We start from the raw sequence: 24,551 nt of genomic DNA, 5'->3' as shown, positions 1-24,551 counted from the left end.
CACCGCCCGCTCCGCTCCTCCCCTCCCGGCAGCTGCATGGCCGGGGCCCGTGGCCGCCGCCCTTCGCCCGGCGGTGCCCGCGGCGCGCTGCCCCCGCGGCGGGCCCGGCCCGGGGCTCTTTGTTCCGCGCCTCGGCGGCGCCGGCCTCGCACGAGCCCCGCGGCACCGGGCGCTTCCCGCCGGGGCAGCCCCGCCGTCGCAGCGCCCTCCCGGCGGGGCGGGGCGGCCGCGGCCCCGGCGGCTCCGGCCCGGCCGCACGAGGCGGGGAGGATGGAGGCGCCCCGGTCCGAGGGGCGGGAGCGGGGACGCGGCCGGGCAGGGGGATCAGAGCCTCCCGCCGCGGCCCCGGGGAAAAGAGCTTGCAAAAGCCGCCCCTTTTACCCCTTCTCCGAGCGCCGGGGCTGGGGCCGCTCTGCGGGAAGGGGGGACGGGCCCCCCCTATCCGGAGCCGGCCCGCGACGGGCAGAAGCGGGGCTCTGTGCTCCCCGGTGAAAGAAAGCCTCGGCTGTTCCTGAATTGCGGGAGAAAGTTTCTACCACTCAAAAGAAGTCTTTATTTCATGATCTGCTGTCTTCTGCACCGGCAGCACCTTATCCAGCCCTCAAAACCTGTTGGAAACATGGAGTGGCTGTTTATTTGGGGTGTAAAGAGTATCTTTTCCAGCATTTCCATAGGCGTTCGTAAGCCTATGAAGGAAATTAGGGAAAGGACTATGAAAAAATTATTAGGGAATGACACTGAAAGGAGGTTTTGCAGCTTACTGAGTAGAAGTGCCAGTGCTGGCACGGTCTCAGAAAGGGAGACCTAGAGGGGAAAACCCAACATTTCTACAGCAGCCTTAGCACAAAGCTGCAAATCACCTGGGCCCATTTGTGTACCCACAGCTAAAATCAGGACCTGCACCTCCTTTTCAAATACTGACATCTGGTTTATGCAGACTTAGCGCTGAGATGAATGGAAGGAAATGTTTAAAACAAGACACAAACTGCAAGACAGATGTGAGGTCAAGAATCCCATGCGAGATGGATCAAGAAGCCCTTTCAAACATCTCATTAGCAGCACAGCAGCTGAGAGCAGCCTGACACTCTTAACAGCACCCAAGGGTAGCAGCCTAGCTTTCAAGCACAGCAGCTTTTTGGGGCCAGCACCGAGCTAGAGCAGGCACTCATCGTGGGAGTGCTGCACATCAGGAACAGCAGCTACGACTGCAGGCGTCTTTCCACAACAGAAGCGGCTTTTCTAGACTGCACATCAAAGCTCCTGCTGTACGATGGACCAGAGACTGCCAAAAACCAGATAAGCATCCATCTCTCATGCAAGGTTTCCTGGCTCTAGAGTACAAGGCTAGAGGGGAACAATGATCTGAGCTCTCAAACAGGCGATGGTGTTACCCAGTCATTCCAGTATAAAACTCATGTGTTGAATTTTTTTGAGGTTTTTATTTTGGTGGTGGGTGGGAAAAGGACTGGGAAAGAAGAGAGTTCAGTCTCCTTAATAGGGAAAAGCCTAATTAAGAAAAAAAGTGCCAAAATCATGATATAGCATTTTTTTAAAGTCTTTATTATGCAGAACAGAATATATTTGAATGAATTTTTTCCCCAAGCATTTTTTCTCCAGTGGTTTTTTTTAAACATGCATTGTTACCTTTTTAAAGCCAATGTACCATCCATTTATCTTTTTCCCCTGCCCACAAAGCATCCATATTCATGTTAATCACAAGTGTAAAAAAAATTAGACATCTGGCATAAAATATTTTTTGGGGGGGCCCATTTAAAAATTTTATCTAAAATGTCTTATCTACAAAAAAATCCAATATATATGTACATTATAGCAACACAGAGGCATAAGAATACAGTGCAATTTAAGATGAAGTGCTGTGACTTGGTAATTCTGCCCAGGGCTTGTGGAAATGTGGGCCACCATTGGCTTTGGGGCTGCTTGCCTAAAGCCTCAGGCTCCAGCATTCCTCAGTTCTCTCTCAAGTGGGTCTGAGGTTAAGATTGGGAGGCTAGAGATGCATTAAGCTTAATAAACCATTAGGGGGTGGCAGAAATACTGCCTGAATAGGATGAGCTTTGGCAAAAAAAATAAAAAAGAATCTTTACAAAGGTCAGATGGCTTGGTGCATGTTTCACCTCACTGTGGGTATTTTTGGAATGGCACCAAGCCTTGGAATATTCACGTGAGACCTGTTCACCTACTGCTGAGGAAATGAATTTGCTAGCTGCCACTGGTTCTGAAGTCCCTGACTGTCTCAGTAAGTCTCCCACTTTGAGCAGCCCAGGAACAAGTTCCTGATGGGAGTACACAGAACTATGTAAGCTGCACAGGAACATCGGTGCAGAGAACTGCACTATTTTGGCTCCCATGTACAGACATCCCCTTAAACAGCTGCTAGCCAGGATCACACACAAACTGAGTTTTAAACCTCTCCCTCCCGAGAAAACAGCAGTGCAAACTGCTTAACTAAGAGCACCAAGTATTCTTCCGTGGGGTAAAATCCACTGCATTCTTCAAGGTCAGGCTTAATTTTAATTCTTCATACCAAGAATCACAGTTTCAGGCCTTCAACACACACCACAGTCATCATCTGCTTCACCCAGCCCCATTCGGGGATATAAGCACAACAGCTCCAATGTCTGCAAAAAATGCTTCTCTTTTCAGTGAAAGGTAAAGCACAATACTTCACACAAACACTTTATGTTTGTGCTCTAGTATTACATCTGAATCCTTGAACAGGTGAACAACTGCAAGGCTGGGAATGTTTACAGGAATACAAAGCCATCAGAATGGCATTGGAGATTTTTTTTTTCTTTTAAAACCATGTTCAGGTTATGCAGGTCAAATGACTCGCTTTTCCCAAATAGTGGTCCAATGCCACCTGGGTGTCAGGTCCAGTACCAAAGCCACCAATGCACCTGCCAAGGGGTCATACTAAGCACTCCTGAACAGCTCAGCACTTCACTAGTGCTAAAACAGAACAGACTGCAGGTGCCTCAAATCTCCATGCAGAAGATGCCATCCACACAGATCCCAGCATGCTTGACACTTTCATAGGCTGAATATAAAGTGTAAAAATAATATATTTAAACTGCATACATTCTGAGTGAGCACTGGATATTGGGATACATTTCCACAAGTTTCTTTCTCTGTGATGCAGCAAGGGGGCTCATGCATAGTGCTCCAGATCCAGTGTTGCAAGGTTTTCTCTTAGATGAAATGAAGAGTCATGTTCATGCTTTCTTCCAACCTCTCCTATGACCTCCCTGAATGGATAACATGGCTTCTGAACAAGCAAACAGCTGTAAGTCAATGTTTTTCAGAGGAAAACAAATCAAAATTTGCACAGAAGGAGAAGAAGTACTTACTTGGTGTGGAAAAGTTTTAGAGGAGTGTCCATTCAGGCACTGAAAACTGCACTCCTGATTTAGGGATACTTGTTCAAGTACACATGAAAGATCCCTGTACAGCTGAAAATAAGCAATATTTGACTACCCCTTTTCTTCATCTCTGCAGTATCAGTCCTTCATCCACACAGCACAGAATTGCTGATTTTATGGGCACATTTCCCTTGCCTATTCTTTGTGAAGGTGCAGCTCTGATAGTGAGTATCACATCTGCACTCTTTGAGGAAACAGCAAGAGGAGGGTGGGTAATGCAATCCCTTTGGATGTTTGGTCAGCTCGCTCCTGAGTCTTTGCCTAAAGCAGAAGCATACTGCTACACCCATAACTCAGGAACCAGAACTGTTCATTAAGGATGCTACTTAGAAGGGAAAAGATAGAGCAACTAGAGAGCTAAATAAACCATATACATACTATACAAAAATTTGCATCGTGTAAAAAACAAAAGTGAAGGCCCTGAATATTCTGACACAAAAAAAATGGTTTCTTTTCTGCCAAAGAACTAAAGGAAAACTATGAATGAGGTTCCTTAAGACAAAGATCTACTTGGGAAAGCCAGTTTCTAACAAGAAGCAGATCTCCCACTCCTTGCTGATGCTCGGTAATAGGAGCTTCTCAATTTTCTTACGAGTGAAAGAATATAGCCATTAGCCTTAAAAACAGTAATGGTTCTAAACTCTTCACTCTGCTCAAGAGAGGCAAAAACTTGCTTGCTTAGTTCTTCAGAGAGGTACTGGGAAGGTAACTATTGTATATTTATGAGTAAGTTTAGCCAATATACAGTACTGAGTAAAATCCTTTGTTCAAAAGCAGCCTTCATTTTCTTTTCAATTTTGCATCTCTTAAGAAATACCAGGAGTCATTTTCAATTAGAATGTCTCTGAAAAGTTGGCAGGGACTGAAGTTTTATTTCTTAAGCAGCTTTTCCTCCTTTGTGATCTCTCAAGATTGGTTCTTTCATTCATTTCTACTGCCAGGAGAAAAAGGAGACAGATTTCTGGTCAGTACATAAATATCAAAGCAGCAATCCATCCTACACATACTGTGACAGCATACATGCTGTAGATTTGCCTAGCACAAACCCTTACTGGAGTTTTTTCAGTAGATGCAAAAAGGTTTTCTTGGCTTTCAAGCTCAGTGAATTACTGAATTAAAAGTGTGAAATCTGGGCTTAACTCTTACTTTTTCAGAAGCAGTTTCAAGAGGTTTCATAGTTTTTACCAAACTTTGGGAAAACAGCTTCTCTTGAAAAAAAGGCCTCAGAGAGGAGTGGGGGGGGTTTGCTTTCCAAAAAGGATATGGCAAGACTGAAATGTAACCAAATACTTTGCAAATGCTAACTGCCAGAATTATTTCTGAGGTGCCTTTGCAACTCAAAATTCAAAGTTATATGCAGACAGCGTGACACAGCAGACAGATACTAAAAGGCAGAAGCTTGAACATAATTTCCTCAACAAATGCAACTAGAAACCAAATGGACACTAGTAATTTTTGAACACTATTTCAGAAGTATTACAGAGGATTTATCTATATTGTGAATATTTTTCCAGATACTTTTCTCCCTTCCAAAGAAAAGCTGCTCTAAAACTGATTCCTAGAGACAAGGTTGATATTCAACACTTGTAGAATCTATGATAACCCACTTCTAAACTAATACTTCCCAGTTTCTAAACTGAGTTGGCTATGCAGCAGACAAACACACTGTGCATTTGTGAATGCTTAAAACCAGCTACCTACTGATCCAAGCCTTTAAATTGATCAGTTTGTCTGCTCTTAGACTATTTCATGATCAAGTTAATAGGATCAGGGCTCATGTCAGGGCTTCCTGTACTAACCTCCTCTTGTTCCCTAGTACAATCCAGAGGGAAAAAAAATCAGTAAAGCTTCTTGAAGTCAGAAAGCAGGTAATCTGCTGGAATGTTAGAGCTAGTCCTGGGCAGAACATGGGTGAGAAAGTAAGCTCAGCTAACTGCTGTTTATTAACTCTGCCTGAACACATGAGACTATTTCATAGCTATCCAAGCTGCACATACAGACTTCTCAGATTCTGCACTCACTCAGCTCCAGAAGAAGAGCCAACCAACATTAATGGACTTAGACAGAAACAGTTAACTGGACCTATTTTCAAACAGTCAATTTCAGTTCTTCTCATATAATGAAATTTCTGAAATTCAATGGTAAACCAGTGTTTTGAAGTTCCATTACATTAAAATGTAACAAGATCTATAAATGCATGAAGTTAGATAGTCTATAAAATAGAAACCAATTCTCCTTTAACTCACCACATGTATTTGCAGAACTGCTTGGTTCTAGTGGCCAAAATACTCCCTCCCTGTTAGTTGCAGAGTGAACATTAAAGAACTTTAAAAGAATTTTTTTTTCAGCACCACACAAAGAGCTTTGAGTTGCTCTCTGCTTTAGTATTATGATGATCAGTCTGTTTCTAAAACCCTAGTAACCTGCAAAAAGTATTTTGCCAACCCAAACTGAAGAGCTGGCCCAACCCAACTGGCACACTGTTAACATTTTACTATATTTGCAGAAATCATGTATGTCTAAATATAAAATACAGAAACAAACTATACTGCAATAGACTCATTTAAAATTCTTGGTACCTTTTTGTTGATCCATTCTGTTCACTGAAAGAATTCAAGATGTAAAGACTAAGTAGCAGACCAGTTCTAAGGTGTGTTAGAGCAAAGGCATCTATTTGAAACAGAGGGAAACTCCAAACAGCAACTGGCTCAGAGAACACTCATTTGAACAGTGTTGATCAGAAAGTAACAGAAGTACAAAAGAATAAAGATATCAAACTAAATGCAATTGTGAGGACATTCTCTCTCTTCAGGGAAGACCTACAGATATGCAGCAGCTGCCAATGGGGACTTTGCTGGCCAGCCAAAATGTAATGTATGACTGCAAGATTCAAGCTATCCATATGCCTAACAGGGCCAGTGAAGAACACCTCACAGATGACACGAAACAGAGAGCTAGCATAGCAAAGGGCAGCAGTCTTTCACAATTTGCATGAAATAGATGGTTCTCCTAATCATCACTCCTTGTATAGGCCTGCTTATTGAGGAGGCTTCGTCTTAAGACTAACCATGAGACTTGCTCTAGTTTGTTTAAACCCAAAGGCTCCCTTCTAGGACTTAGCGACTTCTTCATGACTTTATGATAATTCCAAAGCAAGAGAAACTAACCTGAAGATGAGAAAGCAACACATATACAACCCATATTTTTTCTTTTTTTTTTTTAACAGAAGTATTAAAAACAAACCCCTCTCCATCACTTACCCTCTATCAAAAGGACAATTAGAGTCAAAACCAGGAGACAATCTGGTATCCATTCTGGGAAGGAAAAGAGGCTACAGTTCCAGAAGTCCTTCTGCCCGTGGCTTACAAAACTAAGTAATGTTTGGGAACAATGGTCCTGTCAGCGACATGTCAACAACACATTTATTTTAAAAAGGCTAAATTCAAGTTTTAAACATAAGTAACTGCAAATGAAAAAAAAAACAACTTTGGTTGATTATCCATCTTGTTAAATATGTCAAAGTTAGCAATCAACAGTTTCTCTAGGAAGTCTCCAGAAACAGACAGGTCAGCTCATTCCTAATTGGGAAGATCAGACACCTAGCAGTGACACTGAAAATGCTGCCATGCCAGCGTCACACATGCTCACAACATCTCAGCCAGCATTTGGGAGGCTAATGGTGCATACAAAGTCTGAACTGATCAGCCACAGCCAACTTAGGTTGCTGTGAACTCATTGAGACAAATAAATAAAAAAAAAGCAACAAGAAAAAAATAAAGCCAAGCACCTCTAGGGCCAGACCCTGAAGACACAGAAATCAAAGAATTTTTTTCTCCTCTCCCTATTTACAAAATGCCATTTAGAGCTGATGTGGCCACTTCAGTATTGTGAGGAAATGTCTCTTATACTAAGCAGTCATAAGTGTGTTGTTCACGGATGCTGTGGCCTGTGTGCCACGGAGTGTCCCCTGGGGTGTGTCCCTCCCTCTGAGGCACATGGAGGGAGCTCAGTCTTCTGTTTCTTCATATGTGGTCTCATCAAACGGCCGGTCCAAGAGCGGTACCAAACGGCGACGGGAATATTTCAGTTGCAAAAGGTCCCCAACTTCATTGATTTCTTTTAAAGCCTGACAAAGAGATCACAGTAGATCAGCAGAGGAGACAGATGCAAGTTATCCACACATGTTCCTTTATGCATGCCTATGCAGACTACTCTGGCAGCCATTTTACTTGAGATTTTACTCTGCTAGAAGCCGGTACCTTCAGAAGTGCATAGGATTTTTTTTTTTCATTTTAGAATTCAGAAATTTTGAGACCACATAAACAGCACTGGTCACTTAACTGAGAGTGCCTGTGCATCCACCTGACTACTCCAGATCCAAAACAGGATTATAATATCCAGCAAACCCCATGACTATTTGTAGATAGAAAAACAGAATAATGTTCTTCCCTTTGTGGAGGTAATGAAGCTAAAATAGAAAAAAAAATTTACATTTTGTTTGAGGTTTGACTCCTCCTTGTGTATCATTCAATTTGAAAGCAACCTTTGTTACCAAAACTGATCTGTATTTTTCAAATTGCAAAATAGGAAAGACAAACTATTGGAAACTATAATAGTGAGCTAACAAGTTCAATAGATGCATTTGTTATATCTACATTTGGTTAATTTGCATTGTCCATATACAACTACAGATGAAAGCTGTGTGTCATAAACAACAGGAGATTTTTGCCGGACAATCCAAGGAAAGAAAAATAAAAAGTTATTCTGGGCAGGGCCCTAAGCATTTTCTCCTTGGAAAGCAAGTCCCACTGAAGTTGCCACAAATGCTGCATTCAAGCAACCGATGGCCCAGAACATTCTACTGAATTAGCACAGCCTTTCACCATTTTGACCTGAACTCAAATATTATGAAGTTTACCAGAGATCAAACATCTGCTTGCGTAAGAAATGAGGGAAGTCCCAGCTCAGTTAATCATACTTCCATTATGTTGCAATCTCTGATAAGACATCTGTCCACACACAATAGGTCTGTTAAAAGCCAAATCCTAAACTTCATTTCTCTACAGAACACTCCTAGAGCAAACTACAAAATAAATCAGTTGCTGCAGACAAATCTGTGATAGCACGTGATGCTAGTTATTTTATAGAGGCAAATGACAAAAATTGATTCAGAAGATCACTTTCAAGTCCAATATGATTTTTTTTTAATTCAAAGGTTGGCATTCTTTGCTGCCTTGAATTGTAAATTTATTGAGATAGGTACATTCAGCATTGCTTCAGAATGTCACTAATTCAACACTGATGCTCCAATCTGCGTCAAATGCTTGTCTCTTGAGGACAGTTGGAAGATGGGGGTTAACAGCTCTACATGTTTTTTCTTCCTAGATGGATAGTTCAAGTTTTTGTTTCTTTAAACAATGGCCCTTCATGCTTGTTATATCTGGCAGCAAAAACCTCTGCACTCTAAAATCTGGGGGAATGACAAACCCAGAAGCTGGACCTCGGTAAAAACAAAACAAAACAAAGTGTGGGCACAGTCTGCCAGAGCCTTAAGTAAAGATCCATATGGAAGCAATTTAAAGCCGAATTTCTGTTGAAAGAGTATGTTAACTGTTATTCTTGAATGCAGATTTAGGATTTTATTAATTTAAAACAAAAAGGACCATGTGACCAGCAAAGACTACAAAGGAAATGGCATTGGTGTACTCTGACTTTAGGAGAGTGTAATGTATTTTTCATCACTGAAAAGAAAGCACAGCCCACAGCGATGCAGGTTATGAGGGACTCCACTCTGATCCTAAGCCAAATATTTTTAGGCAAGGAAGTTTTATTTACATAAAACAGTTAAAATTTTAACTAAGTACTGTTCCTCATTGTGTGGGTGTATTTAATAAGAACAAGGAAGCATTACAAATATTATTATTTGCAAGAGAAGCCTCTCTTCGCTATGCTTCAAACCTGGTTAAGTTTTGTTTAAAAAAATACCACAAGAGCCCTAGTTAGCATCCATGAATACACAGATGGGATACCAAGTTGTCTCCTCTGTTGGTGACTTGAAGAAGCTGTCTGCCAGCTCTCCCCAAGTCCATTCATTTTAGTTCTTCCTCCTCCTGGATATTGCTGCCACAGTTAGCAAGAGGGATTAGACATGAGGTCTGCCTTAATGATTAGCTGCCTGAAATCAATCCCTTTTCACTGCATCACAAGAAAACACTGCACAAAGTCACTGACACAAAGACTTGCTCCTTATTAACTCTTCTTGCCAATGTTCTGGGTTTTGAGCATGCAGCTATTTTGAACCATAAAGGGGGTTATGCTAACTTGGAAAAAAGCCTCCGCATACTGAGCTAAATCAGGATTTCTTCATTCACTTCAAAATTCACACTTCATTTTGCTCTGGATTAATTTTCTTAGCAGACAAGCTCTAATATATTGAACAAGCATTTCCTCAATTTAGTACATTTAACACTTACAGAGGTACTCTAGCAATGAATCTTACGTTAAGTGCACAAAATTTAAAACATTTTTTGGAAAATGCAGAAGGAATTGACAGGAAAAGAGGTTTTTAAAGCAGAGTAATAAAAGTTACAGATAGATTTTGGAAGAGCGCAAATGTGGTATTTATACAGACCCTACAAAAGCAGCTTATTATGGCAAAGGCCCCAGCTAGTCAATAAAAGAGAAGACCAAGAACCTAACCAACTGTAAAATTGCACAACTGCTCAGGTAGTGCCTGCACATCAAGTTTGTACAGTTTCAGTTTTAGAAAGAGTATGCCAATTATGCAATATTATTTAGAAAGAGTATGTCAATTTGCAACAGTATTATTTCAGAGACTTCAGTTTCCTTTATTTTCCTTCCTCCCATCTCTTAACCATTCATCCCCACTCCACGCCCACCTGTCCCAGAAGTTACTGCTCCCTCATTTGTGTCAATGAACTCAGGTCTAGTACCACACTATGAGCCAAGTCTAATACTATTTATTTTATACAGGGCAAAAGGAAGCAAAGGAGAGGTCTTCTCTGAAAGTACTGGTTCCAAACCTTTATTTGGAACAGAAACAACTAAATTGAGATATTTAAGGGAAGAGTAGCAGGACAAGTAGCTGGGAAGGAATTCCTTAAGCAGTCTATTGTTGGAGTGTTAGGGAATCTCTCACAAGCAGAAACAACTCAGGAGCAGCAAGTACAGCACTGCAGATACACGGCAGGGTGATACTACTCAATGACACTACACATAGATTACAAAACTGCTCACACCACACACTACCTTACTATTTTTTTAACAGAAATTAAATTTAATTTTAAGCTGTTGATTTGTATGTAAGTTCTGTAGCAATCAAGTGGGAAAAGGCGGAGTCCTTTTTCTTATAAGACATTAGTAATTATCTGTTAGATATTTTATTTGCTGTTCACATATTGAAGTGTTACCACCTGATCATATTTGGACATGGGGCATGATTTCCCCTTCCTTACTCTGTGACTACTCCCAATCACCTTGTCCACAAAATGTTCAAAAATAGTTTCAAGTTTTTTTTCTCTACAATCTTCTCAAGATAAAGGCAAGGCTTTTCAACCTGCAGTTCCTTACACTTTTTTGCCCTTCTTCAAGAAGAAGGTGACATTGGCTGTCTTCCAGTTCTCAGGAGCCATCCCCAGCCACCATGAACTCTTTCTCCAAACATGATAATCAAGAGTGGCTTTGCAGTGACAGCCAACTCCCTCAACACTTGTGGATGTAGCTCATCAGGTCCCATGGACTGGTGCATGTTGATTTTGTTTAAATGTTCCCTTACTGGAGCCTCCTTCACACCAAAGGTAAGTCTTTACTGCTCCATACTTTTCCACTAATCTCACGGTCTCAGGATTCCTAAGTCTCACCAGGAGACTGAGACAACAAAGGCACTGAGTACCCTTGCCTCTTGCATGCATTTCTCACCTGATTTTCCTGTGCCATTCAGCATCAGTCCTCCACATTTTCTCTACTCTTTCTCTTGCTACTAATGCCCCATAAAAGCTCTGCCTGCTGCATTTGATGTCCTTTGATAGACTGACTTCCAGGTGAGCTTTGGTTTTCCTGACCCCATCCCTGGTCACCTGTCTGTGCCTGCATCTCTTACACACTCTCATGATATATTTTTGTTGGTTTGTTCATCCATGCAGGCTTCCCACCACATTTCCTCTCCTTTAAATCAGGATAGATCGTTCTTCAGGGAAGGAGTGGGGAGGAAAAGTCAATTAACTGTCCTGGACACCTCTGCTCTTTGAGACTGTATCCTATGGGATTCTTTCAAGTAGGTCTCTGAACAAGATAGAGTCTACTCTCATGAAGTCCAAATTCATGACTCAACTTAGTTTATATTCTGAGTCACAGACCCTAAAGGTGGGGAAAAAAGTGCAATGCAGAACTTTGGCAGTGCCTAAGACTGCCTATATACACATGTCCATGAAAAAAGATTATTCAGAAGACTCAAAATTGAATGTAGCTACCACAGCAAGACATACTAAGAACAGTGAGCCTTATTCGTATAATCCTCTTTCAAATCTGTTAGAGAGTAACCACCATCCTTACTTTTTGAAGGCAGCATCTCCCAGCTGTGATGCTGGCCTCCTTCGAGGGAACCTCCATTCCCCCTGCAAGTGCCAGTAAGGGTAAGTAAGGCACTGCATGTGGTACAGACTCACTAGGGCAGGGTCATTTAAGATACAGTGCTCTGAAGCCTTAAACAAGAACAGGAATAGTAATCTCTGGAATAAAAATTCTCACTAGTAATCATGTGCTTCCTTTTGAGAGGAATATAAATGTTTTGGAGATTCTCAGGCCTTTTTATTTTTTTTTTCCTTACCATTAACATCTAGGGTCAGAAGATGCAAAATGTTTCCTTCTAACCAGTTCAATGCAAGGTATAGCCTTTAAAGAGGGTAAAAAGCATTGTCTCACAGGAATGAGACTGTCTTCTTTTAAAATAGGACAAGAAAAGTCCTGAGATTTACCCTAAACAGGCATTCCACACTGTTAAAGCAAGGAAAGAGATGGAGTCATTGCCACCTCTATTGCAAAGGGCTTTGAAGGTTAGGTTCAACCATGCTGTGTACCAAACACTGAACCAGTGCACAAAACCCAGGTAATTGTTGTATCTGTTTATTAGCAGGCACGAGCAGAAGGAAGACAAGATGAGACACTTACTGTATCAAGCATCTCTTTGGTATGAGCTGCAGACAAACAGAACCTGGCTCTGGACTCGATGATGGGGGTGGCAGGGAAGCCCACAACCACAACACCGATGTTCCGCTTCAGCATCTCACGGCCAAACGCGCTGCCAGGGAGAAGGAGACAGTCACAGTCATTCCAGTGCTGGCAAAGCAGGAGCTGAAGGGCTCAGTATGGTAACCCATACAGGCCTCTGCTGCAGCAAGGCTGTCACACCATGGTTTGGAGCTTCCAGTGCTTTCTTTTTAGAGGCAGAAAGGCCTGCTCACAAAAGCCTTTTTAAAATTCAATCCCAAGGTGGTCCTTCTCAAAAGGTTCCAGTGTATTAAGTTCTAACAAAGATGAAAGATTATATGTGGCAGAGACTGGTCTTTTAGCAGGCTGTTTCTAAATGGATCTGTAACCTAAGCTTGGAAATCTTTCCAAAAGGAAAGAGTGATTTTGGCTCAGAAGTTTGACTATACAAGGAACCCCTCATGCTGCAATGCCCCAAAGCAGACGTTTCTGCAATTTCAAGATATTTTGTTTTCATGAATTTAATTTTATTAAAGTACATTACTGCATCACAGAATGCACCATGTATCACGGGAACCAGTGAATCACCACAGTAAATTGAGATAATCTAATATGATACCTAATATTTTAAAGGAAGGTGCAAAAATATCATTCAACTGTCACTCACTATCTTCAACAAAACAAATTCTTAAGGAGACTAAAGAAAGTAGTGGCTGTGATTTATACAATGAGAGGGACAAAGATCTCAATCGGATCTGTAATGGCAGTACAGTTGGGGGTGTTTCTACAGGCCACAGGAAATGGTTAATCCTTTTTAACAGACCTTGTTGTGAGAAGTAGCAATGAACTTAAGAGGTTTATAAGAACATATAAAATAACATTCTTTTACTAGGTTCTGCCACAACTGTTTTCCTTATAAATAGGTGCATCCTGATACACTTCATTTTGTATCCATTTATTACTCTCAAACTATTTTAAAAACAGGCTACAAGGGACAAAGAAAAGATCAAGTAAATCCAATGCAGATCCTAAGGGCCAACTCTCATCAGAGTTCTCTGTTCTTGCTCATTTTAAGTAAGATACTGGCCCAACTACTCAGCTAATAAATATTTCCATGAACACTTCCAAGGAAAAGGTTTTATTGACTGGTAGAGAAGCTGGGCAGTGGAAACAGCTGCCTCTGTGTGCTGGACATGTAATCTGCAGCACCCATAAAGCTAACAGGCCTTTTAAAACTCTGTTACACTGAGAAGGGTGGAGAATGAGGGTATCTAGCTTCATAAAAAGTGCCAGACTGAAGCCTGAGCTAGTCAAGTACCAGAGATGTTGAGTATAGCATAAAATGAAATTATGTTTTCCAAATTTGAAAGTGTTGATGGAGCACTGCATTATACAGACCCTGAAAAGTAGTGATCAAAGCTAAGCTGTCCTTGAAATCAGGTTTTTGTTTATTTTGAAAAATTTTTCAATATACACTTTATGTATCCTCCTTGAAGAATTTTAGCCTTAATTATCCAGACAGCACCCCACAAATCTGCAAGAATTTATAAACCTAAGTGCTACAGTTGTTTTAGTATTTACAATACCAATGCCTGAGTGATTATATCTAGACCTCTTAAAACCTAGGAATTTATTAAATATATGTTGTTGTGTCCCATTATGTTCCATCCCCACTGTTTTTCCTTTTCTAATTTTCAAAGTTCATAAATCAAAATGTTGGCTCCTTCTGATCCTGAGAAGCTAGCTGAAAGATTTCCCCCAATTACTTTTAATTTTAATTTCCATTCAATTTCAGCTCCTCTTTAGTGTATTTATACACTTTACATATAAATATAATGGAAACACACAACCCAACCTTTAAAACGTGACACCCAGAGGCAAAATTGCTTGCCTGAAGTGCTTTCTCTCCCAAGCTACAAGCCTCAATTTTCTCAAGATCACTTAGAGAAGTTTCCATATTTTACAGGACTCAGTAATGATCATAAAAGCAAAAATCAAACAAATTTTTTCTTATATTTAGAAAGCTCTTCATACATATTCTTATCCAACCTAGCTTTAAAGAAGATGGGTAAGAAGTTATGCAGTCAAACATACCCAATTTTTGCTGGCATGTACAGCATCAGAGGCACAACAGGGGAATCTTCATTTCCATAGATGATAAAGCCCATCTCTTTCAGTCGTCTCCTGAAATATCTCGTGTTCTCTGCTAGCTGCTGCACACGTGCTCTCCCTAGAAAAGAATTGAAGGTGGGACTGAACTCAGTTGCCATAACTCACATGCATAACTCCAATGCAAGACCTCAAACTAAAGTACAAGATATTAACATCCTGCTTGTGCTTACAGAAGCGTTAAAAATAAATGCAAATTGGGATTTGTACTTTCTTCTCCTTCATGTAACCAAAATCAATCATACATTTTCTGACTAGTCTGAATAGACCAGGAAAGGCACAACTATCAAGTCCAAGTACTGCCTAGTTTTTCCATATCAGACTTTCTTTCAATCAAGAGGTACCTGGCAAAAAAAAGGCAGTTACCCACTTTTAAACAAGATTCAAAGTTTTCTCAGAATTCACTAGTAAGTGCATCTTGAAGAAGAGTTTGCTTACACTATGAATAATTAATGGAAAATCTATTGAATCAGCTGGTGTTGCTCACCGTGTTTTATCCTTCTTGCCTGCATTATTATAAATTACTACTTTCCTCTTTAGATCTCTTTGCTGAACTATCACGTGGCTGCTCCCTAACCTTTTTCAGTTAAAATGAGCTGGGTTTAAATTAAACCGATTACTTCTGATAATCCAGCTCAGTTCAGTTAAGTGGCAGCAGCCAATTTATCATGTATTCAGCCATTTCTGTAGGGATTCTTTGATATTTGTCAAAATTAGTAGATATTAGACAGCTAGTACAATTTAAATATTTCAAATGTTCAGATATATGCATAGAACAACCTATTTATCAGCTAATTAAATTCTAGCCTACCACACTGTGCTATGTTCCTCTATTGCGCAGAAAAAGGTTCACATCATCTCACTTAAGCAGATCATAATATATTTCTGATCAACTAATACTCTAATTTGCTTATGAGATTAAGCACTGTGCCTTAGAGGAGACTATAATAAGTAACACTTAACTTGTCTCTGGTCCACAAAGTATATTTCTGGATAATTGATTACCCAAACACTGCCTTTCCCAGGCAGGTGATTGATAAACTGAACCATTAAATGTACAGCATGCAGATCTGTGCCACACAGTGAAGATGGCTGCTAGACATTCATTGTCTTCCTTTAAAGTTGTAGATAACATAAGGTGATTAACTAACAGGAATGCCAGGTCTCAAAGAAACATCCAACACCCACACAGCTCTGCTCCAGGCCAGAAGAAACGTAATTTTAAGAACCTATATAGTATATGTTGCCAAGAGTATCAGATATTCCACCCACAACCATGCTATCAAAAGCAAAACCCCATTAAAGGCATAGCATAAGGAAAAATGGTGAAACCTGTTAAGTTTGCAAAACTTGGCCTATCATTAGTAGGTAGAAGCTGGTATTTTTAATAGCACTGACTGCCACTTAAGACGTCTTCTTCTCCATTAACAGTATTATTTCTTAATCTTTTCTCTCCCAGAGTTTCTCCAGAAGCTTAGTTCCTCTTCCCCAAAAAGCAGTAAGATTTCAGTAAAACACAAAGGCTTCTTGAACTTATAAAACTACATTTTTAATTTATTCACATCAGATCCTCTGCTGCAGACCCAGCTTTCTCTTATGTTTTCAGACCAATTATTTGGTCATTTTAAATAACCCAGACTGCAAAATGAAGTTTAGAAGAAGAAACAAACTCAATAAAATTAAAAGAACCAAGCTAACTGCAAGATACTAAAAATAGTGGGCCTAAAGCCACTACTTGCATTTCTAGTATTGAGGCAATCAATAAATACACAAGTGTCCACAGCAAACTACATACAGAAAAAAAGCTATTTTGGCATCTTCTGAGAAAGCTGCATCTGCACATCTCCTACACAGTAATGCAACAATTTCTAATATGTCAGGTCAGTGATGTACAATTGCATCAAAATACAAATCAGATTTCACAAGTAGTAAGGTAACATACACAGCTGCTGTGATCAGCCCCTCTCCCAGGACAAGGAATGCAGCCTTTGCCATACATACATCTCTCCTCTGTGTTCCCATAAAACATGGAGTTTACAGTGTTGAAGCTGAAGGAATTTCATCACCTGTATGGTTTTCCCCTCTACACAGTCACACCCTTTTCCATGTTGTTGGAAGCCTTCCAGACTAAAGATTAAAGAGCAAGCTTAATTTGTAGTTGGCAACTGCTTCACAGTCTTCCCCAAACTCCTACCAACAAAACCAGGTTATGATTCTAGATTTGTCCTTATAGATTGAAGACTGCTTTGCGATGTAAACAAGTCTCAAGAACCAGTCTTTCAGTTCTCTACAGTGATGTAATCACCTCTTAAAAGCAACTGACAGATCTGGAAGATGTCGCTTTCTTTAGGTTTGTGGGTCTCAAAAGTCTATCAGCTTTTACCTCACCCTAGAGCCATGGAGTAATTTAATGAAATTGTTACTCATTTAAAAACTTGTGGCTACAATAATATTACCAAGAACTTGAAAATATATTCAGTGGCATCTCTGCCCAGTGGCTCACCACCCATCACATGTCATTACCATCTGAAGAGAGCTGTAGCTGTGGTGAAGCAAAGAACCAGGAATCAAACAAAAATTGAGCACAGGTTCTTTGTCCTCTGCTTGCTTTTCTCCCTGCATTCTGTGCAAGTACTCTTCTCTGTACTTCAACTTGTTTAGTCTCCTACTCCACTATAAAATCCTACACTTGGAAGAGTGATTCCACATGCTAATTGAATAGGGTTTGTTGTAGTATGCAACAAGCATATATCCAGTGTTTGGATCTACCAATATTTGCTGGTTCAGCCCCATTGGTACCCCCAGGTGTAGCAGGCTGTTAACTGCTAGTACAGTTCCCCATGTTTTCTCGTGGAAAGACAAAGACAAAGACAAACCAAGCAGTGCTGGAAACAGCAGTGAGTAGGTATCATTGCTAATCCCACTCACAACCCAAACAGTGCTTGAACACTCAAACAGGACCTCTAAATCCCTTCCCAGCCCAAGCATCTCCTGAAGGTTAGAGCTTTTCCCACTGTAGGCCTAGAAAAATTGTCAGGACTGCATAAACTCTCCAGTAACTGGATTTTTTGGCAGTATGCAGCTGCATTTTTAAGATCACGTATAAAGGCCAGATCAGACACCACCCTGCCAACTGTTCTTGCACAGAAGTTGTGCAATGATTTTGCTAACATCCTTTCATCTAGGAAACTGGAATGTGATGACCTTCAGCAAAGGAAGGAAAGGGGAAAAAAAAGGGATGATTACTGGAACTGAGTTCTTCAAAAGGTTAAAAAAATTAGAACTGTTTATCAGATCAACTTATCTCAAGTCCCTCATGGGTCCTGTAAATGGCTTAAACTAGCTTCTGACAGAACAACATTGAAATTAGAGGATAACTAATAACTTTCCTGTACTTCTATACCCTTTTGCAAATTTACTAGAGTCATATCAAGATTGCTCTTACAATTTAGTAAAACACTTCCTTGCTTGTAGTAGCCTGGGCATTATTTAGTCTCAAGTGCACATGTATCTCCTAAAGAACGTGCTGCCATTGTATCAGAAGTAAAGGCCACATACCATCTAAAGGGGAAGAAACACTCTCCTGTCACAAATAAACAATGTAAGAAGTATTCTTGAAAAAATGCAGCTAGCATGCACCTTAAGAAAAAAATAAATTCACTCCACAATGAAAGCACATGAGATGCATATTCCTTGCAACCACTGAAAGTAAATTAGTGTCTTTGCCAGAACAGGTTCCCACAGGCTAAAACAATGACCCTGAAATTAGCTCAGATGATTAGAGCATGGTGCCAATAACACCATGGTTGTGGGACCATCCAATATCTGTATGTATTCATGTAAGAGTTGGACTTCATGATCCTTGTGGGTCCCTTCCAGCTCAGAATATACAGTGGTTCTGTGAATAATTCATCACTTGTGAAGGTGTCTGCTTTAGAGGTCATAATGCTCAGAAAGGCAGAAGTTATAGTGAAAACAGGAAACAGAGAAGGCAGAGTTACTGAATGCCTTCTTTTCATCGGTTTTCACTGACAAGACCATACCTCAGGAATCTCTGACCCTGGTCTGAAGACCAGGAAGGGTAAAGGAGTATTGTAAAGATGACTCTCCCCTGGTGAAGGAGTATTGGGTTAGAAAAAACCTAAGCAGACCTGACATCCACAAGTCCATAGGCCCTGACAGGATGCATCCACAACTGTGGAGAGAGCTGGTGGACACCACAGCAAGGCAGCTCATGATCGTCTTTGAAAGGTCCTGGTGATCAGGAGAGGTGCCTGAAGACTGGAAGAAAGCAAATGTCCCCCTGGTCTTCAAAGGCAAGAAGGAGAGCCCAGGAAACTACCAGCTAGTCAGCCTCACCTCCATCCCAGGAAAGGTGAGGGAGCAACTCATTCTGGAGACCATCTCCATCCACATGGATGACCAGAAGGTGATCAGGAATAGTCAGTATGGATTCACTAAAGGTAAATCACTTTTGACAAACCTGATTGACTTCTGTGATGAATCAACTACCTGGATGCATGTGGGGAGAGAAAGGATATTGTCTACCTAAACTTCAGCAAGACTTTTGACACCATCTCTCACAGCATCCTCACAGGCAAATCCAGGAAGTGTGGAATGCATGAGTGGACAGTGAGGTGGATTGAGAACTGGCTGAACAGCAGACCCCAGAGGGTTGTAATTGGTGGCAGAAGGTCTAGTTGGATACCTCTCACTAGTGGTGTCCCCCAAGGTCCAGTACTGGGCACAGTATTGTTTAACCCGTTCATCGGTGACTTGGATGGAAGACATAAGATACCTCATCAGCAAGTTCCCTGATGACATGAAAGAGTGGCCAATACCACAGAGGGCTGTGGAGCCCTTCAGAAGGACCTCAAGATGTTGGAGAGATGGCCAGAGAAGAACTGTCTGAAAGGCAAATGCAGAGTCCTGCATCTGAGGAAGAATAACCCCATGAGAAGAAATTCTTTATTGTGCAGATGTCTGAGCACTGTAACGGATTGCCCAGAGAGGCTGTGGATTCTCCCTCCCTGGTATCACAGAAGGAACTAGGTTGGAAAAGACCTTTGAGATCATCAAGTCTAACCTATGACCTAACACCTCCCCATCAACTAAACCATGGCACTGAGTGCCATGTCCAGTCTTATTTTGAACACATCCAGGGATGGTGACTCCACCACCTCCCTGGCAGATGATTCCAGTGCCTAATCACTCTCCCAGTAAAGATTTTTTTCTGACGTCTAACCTGAACTTCCTCTGGTGCAGCTCAAGACCGTGTCCTTTTGTTCTGTCAGTGCTTGCCTGAGAGAAGAGACCAACCCCCACCGGCCTACAGCCACCCTTCAGGTAGTTGTAGAGAATGACAAGGTCTTGCCTGAGCCTCCTTTTCTCCAGGCTAAACAACCCCAAATCCCTCAGCTGCTCCTCACAGGGCTTATGTTCCAGACCCTTCACCAGCCTTGTTGCCCTCCTCTGGATGCATTTGAGCATCTCAATATTCTTCCTAAACTGAAGGGCTCAGATATTAAGGAAACGTCGGGATACAATCCTGTGCAAAGTGTTCAAGGGTAACCCTGCTTGAGCAGGATGGTTGGACAAATGACCCATGGTGGACCCTTCCAACCTTACCCAGTGTGTGATTCTGTTAGCACATAAGAGATATTTAAGCACATTTCTTCTTGAAGTAGAAATTGAGTTGATATTGACTATAATTATCAGCAGGATAAAAAGGGAACTGCACATCCCACCACAGTACATCTAAACTCCTTTTGCAATGGCTTTACCAATGATACATATCAACAGAGAAAGTCACCTGCATTTAACCTTATTCTCTCATAAAAGCTCATGCTTAAACTAATAGTCCAGATACTTGGGGATTCTCATACAACCCATATTTTCAAGATTATGTTTATTAATAAATAAACAACAATTGCTCAGCAATTAAAATTTTTTGCAAGGCCAGGATGAACTTAGCCTTTGAAAAAAAAAGAAGACAGTTGAGCTAATGTCCATGTAACTTTTCAATTCCATGTTAAAAAAAATCATCTCTGCAAGAATGATTTTGTGGAAGAATCTCTCTCCAAGAATTTGTGGAAGTTACTCTCTCACAAAAATCTAATATTTAAAATATTTCTGTCATCTATTAAGGTTGATAAATAAGTTATCATAGATGGTAGTGGACAGCAAAGAAAATTCAGTTCAACTGTCCCTCCCCCTGCCTTGATCTCTATGCAGCAGTTGGAGAGCAATCACAAATCTCTTATAAACAGTGCAACACTTCATCAGCATGGCTTTTTGAGAAATCAAAAGCATGTTGTATTATACACAGAGAGACTGCCCTCTGACACTGAACTCAGAGGGGCAAACCAACTTCAGATAGGCAAAACCACACACAGGCAGGATTTTATCTGCTTGTCACACTAGGGATCACTGCCTCCTGGACCTAAAACAAAGATACTTACTGCAATATAAAGGAAGCTTTACATTTTTAATTAGTTCTTACAAAGACTTCAAGGCAAAATTGTAGGACACATCTTGAAAAATGACTCCTCATGAGTGAAACTGTAAGTTGTATGCAGAAGCTCTTGTTGGTCAACAAATACCAGTTCACATTAGGCAGCTATGATGAAGCTACTCTATATTCTTTCATTAACCAATCTTGTAGATGCTCAACACTAATATTAGAGTTTTATTATTGCAGCCTTAATTTAACCCATTTACTTTGTTGTCAACATGGAAAGAGAGGCTAAACTAAGCAATTTTGTGCCTTTGCCTTACGTACAGATTGAAAACTAACATATTTGTTTTTAAGGATGAAATGAAAAATGTAGAAAAAAACCAAAAGACCCTTGATACAAATAGATTGGAATTCAGTACATGCAGAATCATTCCACTTGTGATACATATTTACTGGCCCAATTACTCAGTCCCTCAATAAAAGCTCATGCTGTAACGCAATCAAACACCTTCAAGGTTCAGTTTCCATTATGTGACCAAGGAAATTAAAATATTTATTAGCAGAGATTTCTGAGAATTCTGTAAGAACTGTCAAGATGTAGTCTGACAGTAGCACACGACCTCTGGTAAGACTCAGTATGTGTCTAAAAAGAAATAGGTTTTGTTAACAAGATTGTCAGGAGCATATTAAAGATGTTTTAAAGCACTCAAAGAAAATTATAGTTAATATCAGACCCATAAGTCGCCTTTAAGATGAAAATACTCTATTAATTCTTTGTGGAAAAGTTGCTTTCAGTCTCTATTGTAACTCACTTCAAATTGTTTTTCAAGCTGGTTCCATCTTAGGAATTCTTGTCAGGTGTTGGAGGTTAGAAGCATTATATTAACTACTGATAGATGTGCCATCCTTAATTTGTGGCAGAATCATTTACCTTAGTAGAGCTTATTTAAGTCAAGGAAGGGATGCATCCAGCAATCAGTTTAACCTGCCAAATATCACTTTACTGATGTTAGCATGACCTCTGTTAACATCAGTAGCTGATGAACTTTGCTAGGAGGGCTATGAATTTTATAGGACTGCTTATCTCGGCAGGTTTCTTGTCTTCTCCTTTCCTGATAGCCACAATCCAGGGAATAAAATAAAACTTTTCCCTTCTTTGTACAAATGCTTTCCCAGAACTAAACAAGTTTTGGTCTTTCTTAGAACTAAAAATAAAAATCAAGCTAACTAAAAGAAGGTATTTGGCCAGCTAAATGCTTATGAGGATTATGGCAGCTCTGAATGCATGTATACACAGAATGGGTAAGGAAGGGACCAAGGTGGGTCATTCTGTCAAACCTCCCTGCTCAAACAGGGTCAGCCCAGAGCACTTGGCACAGGATTGTATTCAGATATTTCTGTAGTATCTCCAGTGAGGGAGACACCACAACCTCTTGGGCAATCTGTTACAGTGCTCAGTCATCTGCACAATAAAGAATTTCTCCTCATATTCAGGTGGAACTTCCTGTGCATCAGTTTCTGCCCATTTCACCTTTCCTTGTTCCTTGGCTCCACCAAGAGAAGCCTGGATCCTTCCTCTTGGCACCCTCCCTTCAGATAGATATCTGTGTACATTGACAAGGTCCCCTCTCAGTTGTCTCTTCTCAAGGCTGAACAGGCCCGGCTCCTTGAGTCTTTCCTCACAAGAGAAGTGATCCAGCCCCTTAATCATCTTTGTTGCTCTCCACTGGACCTGTGTCAGGAGCTCCAAGTCTCTCTTGGCCTGAGGAGCCCAGAGCTGGGCACAGCACTCCAGCTGTGGCCTCACCAGGGCTGAGCAGAGGGGCAGGATCACCTCCCTTGACCTGCTGGCAATGCTCTTCCTGATGCACCCAGGACACCACTGCCTTTCCTGGCCACAAGGAAGGGCACACTGCTGGCTCTTGGACAACTCCACCAGGACCCCCAGGTCCTCCTCCACAGAGCTGCAGCCCAGCAGGTCAGCCCTGATGGAAAGCAGCATGCATATGGTGTGAAAGGAGATCAAAGCAGCAGATCTCAAATCTCAACCTACTTTTTCAGGAAATAATGCTGAAAGGCATTTTATAACCTAAGCATTAATGTTTACTGACTGTTTTGTGGAATAAAAAGTTTATATAAAGGGTAGGTTCTGTAGGTTCAATCCACCATTGTTCCCAAACTAAATGACCAACCTATAACCCAATTTTACAGAAATCCTGGACCATGTAAGCTTACTACAATTTTTAGCAGACATGTATACAATTAAAAGTCCTTCATCACAGACAACAAAGAAACAAAAGAAAGAGAAGGAAATCCCAATGCACTTCAATGGCATAGAGAATGATGTGATGCCACTGTGTCTTGTTTCCCCAAACAGACCATGGCTACATACAACCTACACAGCAAGAATATGGACCAGGCTGCAATACTCTGTGGTTGCTTTCCTGAGAGCACCAGCATCAATGACAGAGAAGATAAAGCACAATTCCATTAACATGGATAGTGCTTTTTCTGCATATACCATGCTATCTATGGGCCAAACAAAAGAAAAAAAGATAAAATTTCTTTTTCAAAAAGTCTGTATTTTCAGACATTGGGAAGTGCTTAAACCAAAGTAAACTGGCAAGGAAAACTCAGTTACATATATCATTCTCTAAAAGTTTGTTTCTTCAAGTCAGAGCGATGCTATTATACAATCAAGCTTGTAAATTTTTCCACATTAAAACCCCCTTGTTTTTGCAAAGGTTTATACTTTCATTCTGTTTATTATTCCTGCATTTCCATCTTTTGGTTGGCTGTTTCAGTGAAAGACATAATTCAGCATATTCTGTTTTGGAAACAAGCATTTTTCAAATCTCAACCAGGAATTCAATATTCTTCTGCTGATCTAACAGATTCTCCACTAAGCTTTCAGAAGCTAAGTTGCCTCCCAAGGGCTTATGAAAATCTTTTGCAATGTTAACATAATAATACAAGCTGTTTTCTGGACATTATACTTGTAAATACCTCAACATTAAAAAAAACCCAACACAACAGCTGCCTTTTTTTTTTGAGAAGACATAATAGCACTACTACCCTTTTACTGCCATGAACATGTTTTTCATAGAAGATATAGAAAACTCTCCTCTTGAAGGCCTCTCCTGAAAAGCACAAGTCAAGCATGACTTCTAATAATATATGCATGATGAAAAAAAAAAAGGCATAATGTTTTTGGATTTGCCAACTAGCAGAAAGGACAAGCACAACTTATGAATATCTGA

General features: G+C 40.7%; 1 protein-coding gene across 2 annotated transcripts in view; it reads right to left on the bottom strand.

Moving 5' to 3' along the window:
* Nucleotides 1-1,539: 1,539 nt before the first annotated feature.
* Nucleotides 1,540-24,551, bottom strand: part of SPTLC2 (serine palmitoyltransferase long chain base subunit 2) — a 77,474-nt gene continuing 54,462 nt past the window's right edge. The window contains exons 10-13 of one of the 2 annotated variants that reach the window (XR_011679155.1): nucleotides 14,760-14,895; nucleotides 12,627-12,756; nucleotides 6,701-7,566; nucleotides 1,540-4,374 (exon numbers count right to left, since the gene is read on the bottom strand). Coding sequence is in view for 1 of the 2 variants with exons in the window: in XM_071426728.1 (XP_071282829.1) it covers nucleotides 7,447-7,566; nucleotides 12,627-12,756; nucleotides 14,760-14,895 (386 nt within the window). In the remaining variant the exon portion in view is untranslated. Of the gene's footprint in view, nucleotides 7,567-12,626; nucleotides 12,757-14,759; nucleotides 14,896-24,551 lie in introns of both variants that reach the window. The other variant, XM_071426728.1, reaches the window with a different exon arrangement.

Source organism: Agelaius tricolor, unplaced genomic scaffold (genome assembly GCF_023055355.1).
Source record: "Agelaius tricolor isolate 1412-34295 unplaced genomic scaffold, bAgeTri1.0.p SCAF_5, whole genome shotgun sequence".
NCBI lineage: Eukaryota > Metazoa > Chordata > Aves > Passeriformes > Icteridae > Agelaius > Agelaius tricolor.
The sequence above is the reverse complement of the archived record's forward strand: the minus strand, read 5'-3'. Positions and strand labels throughout refer to the sequence as shown.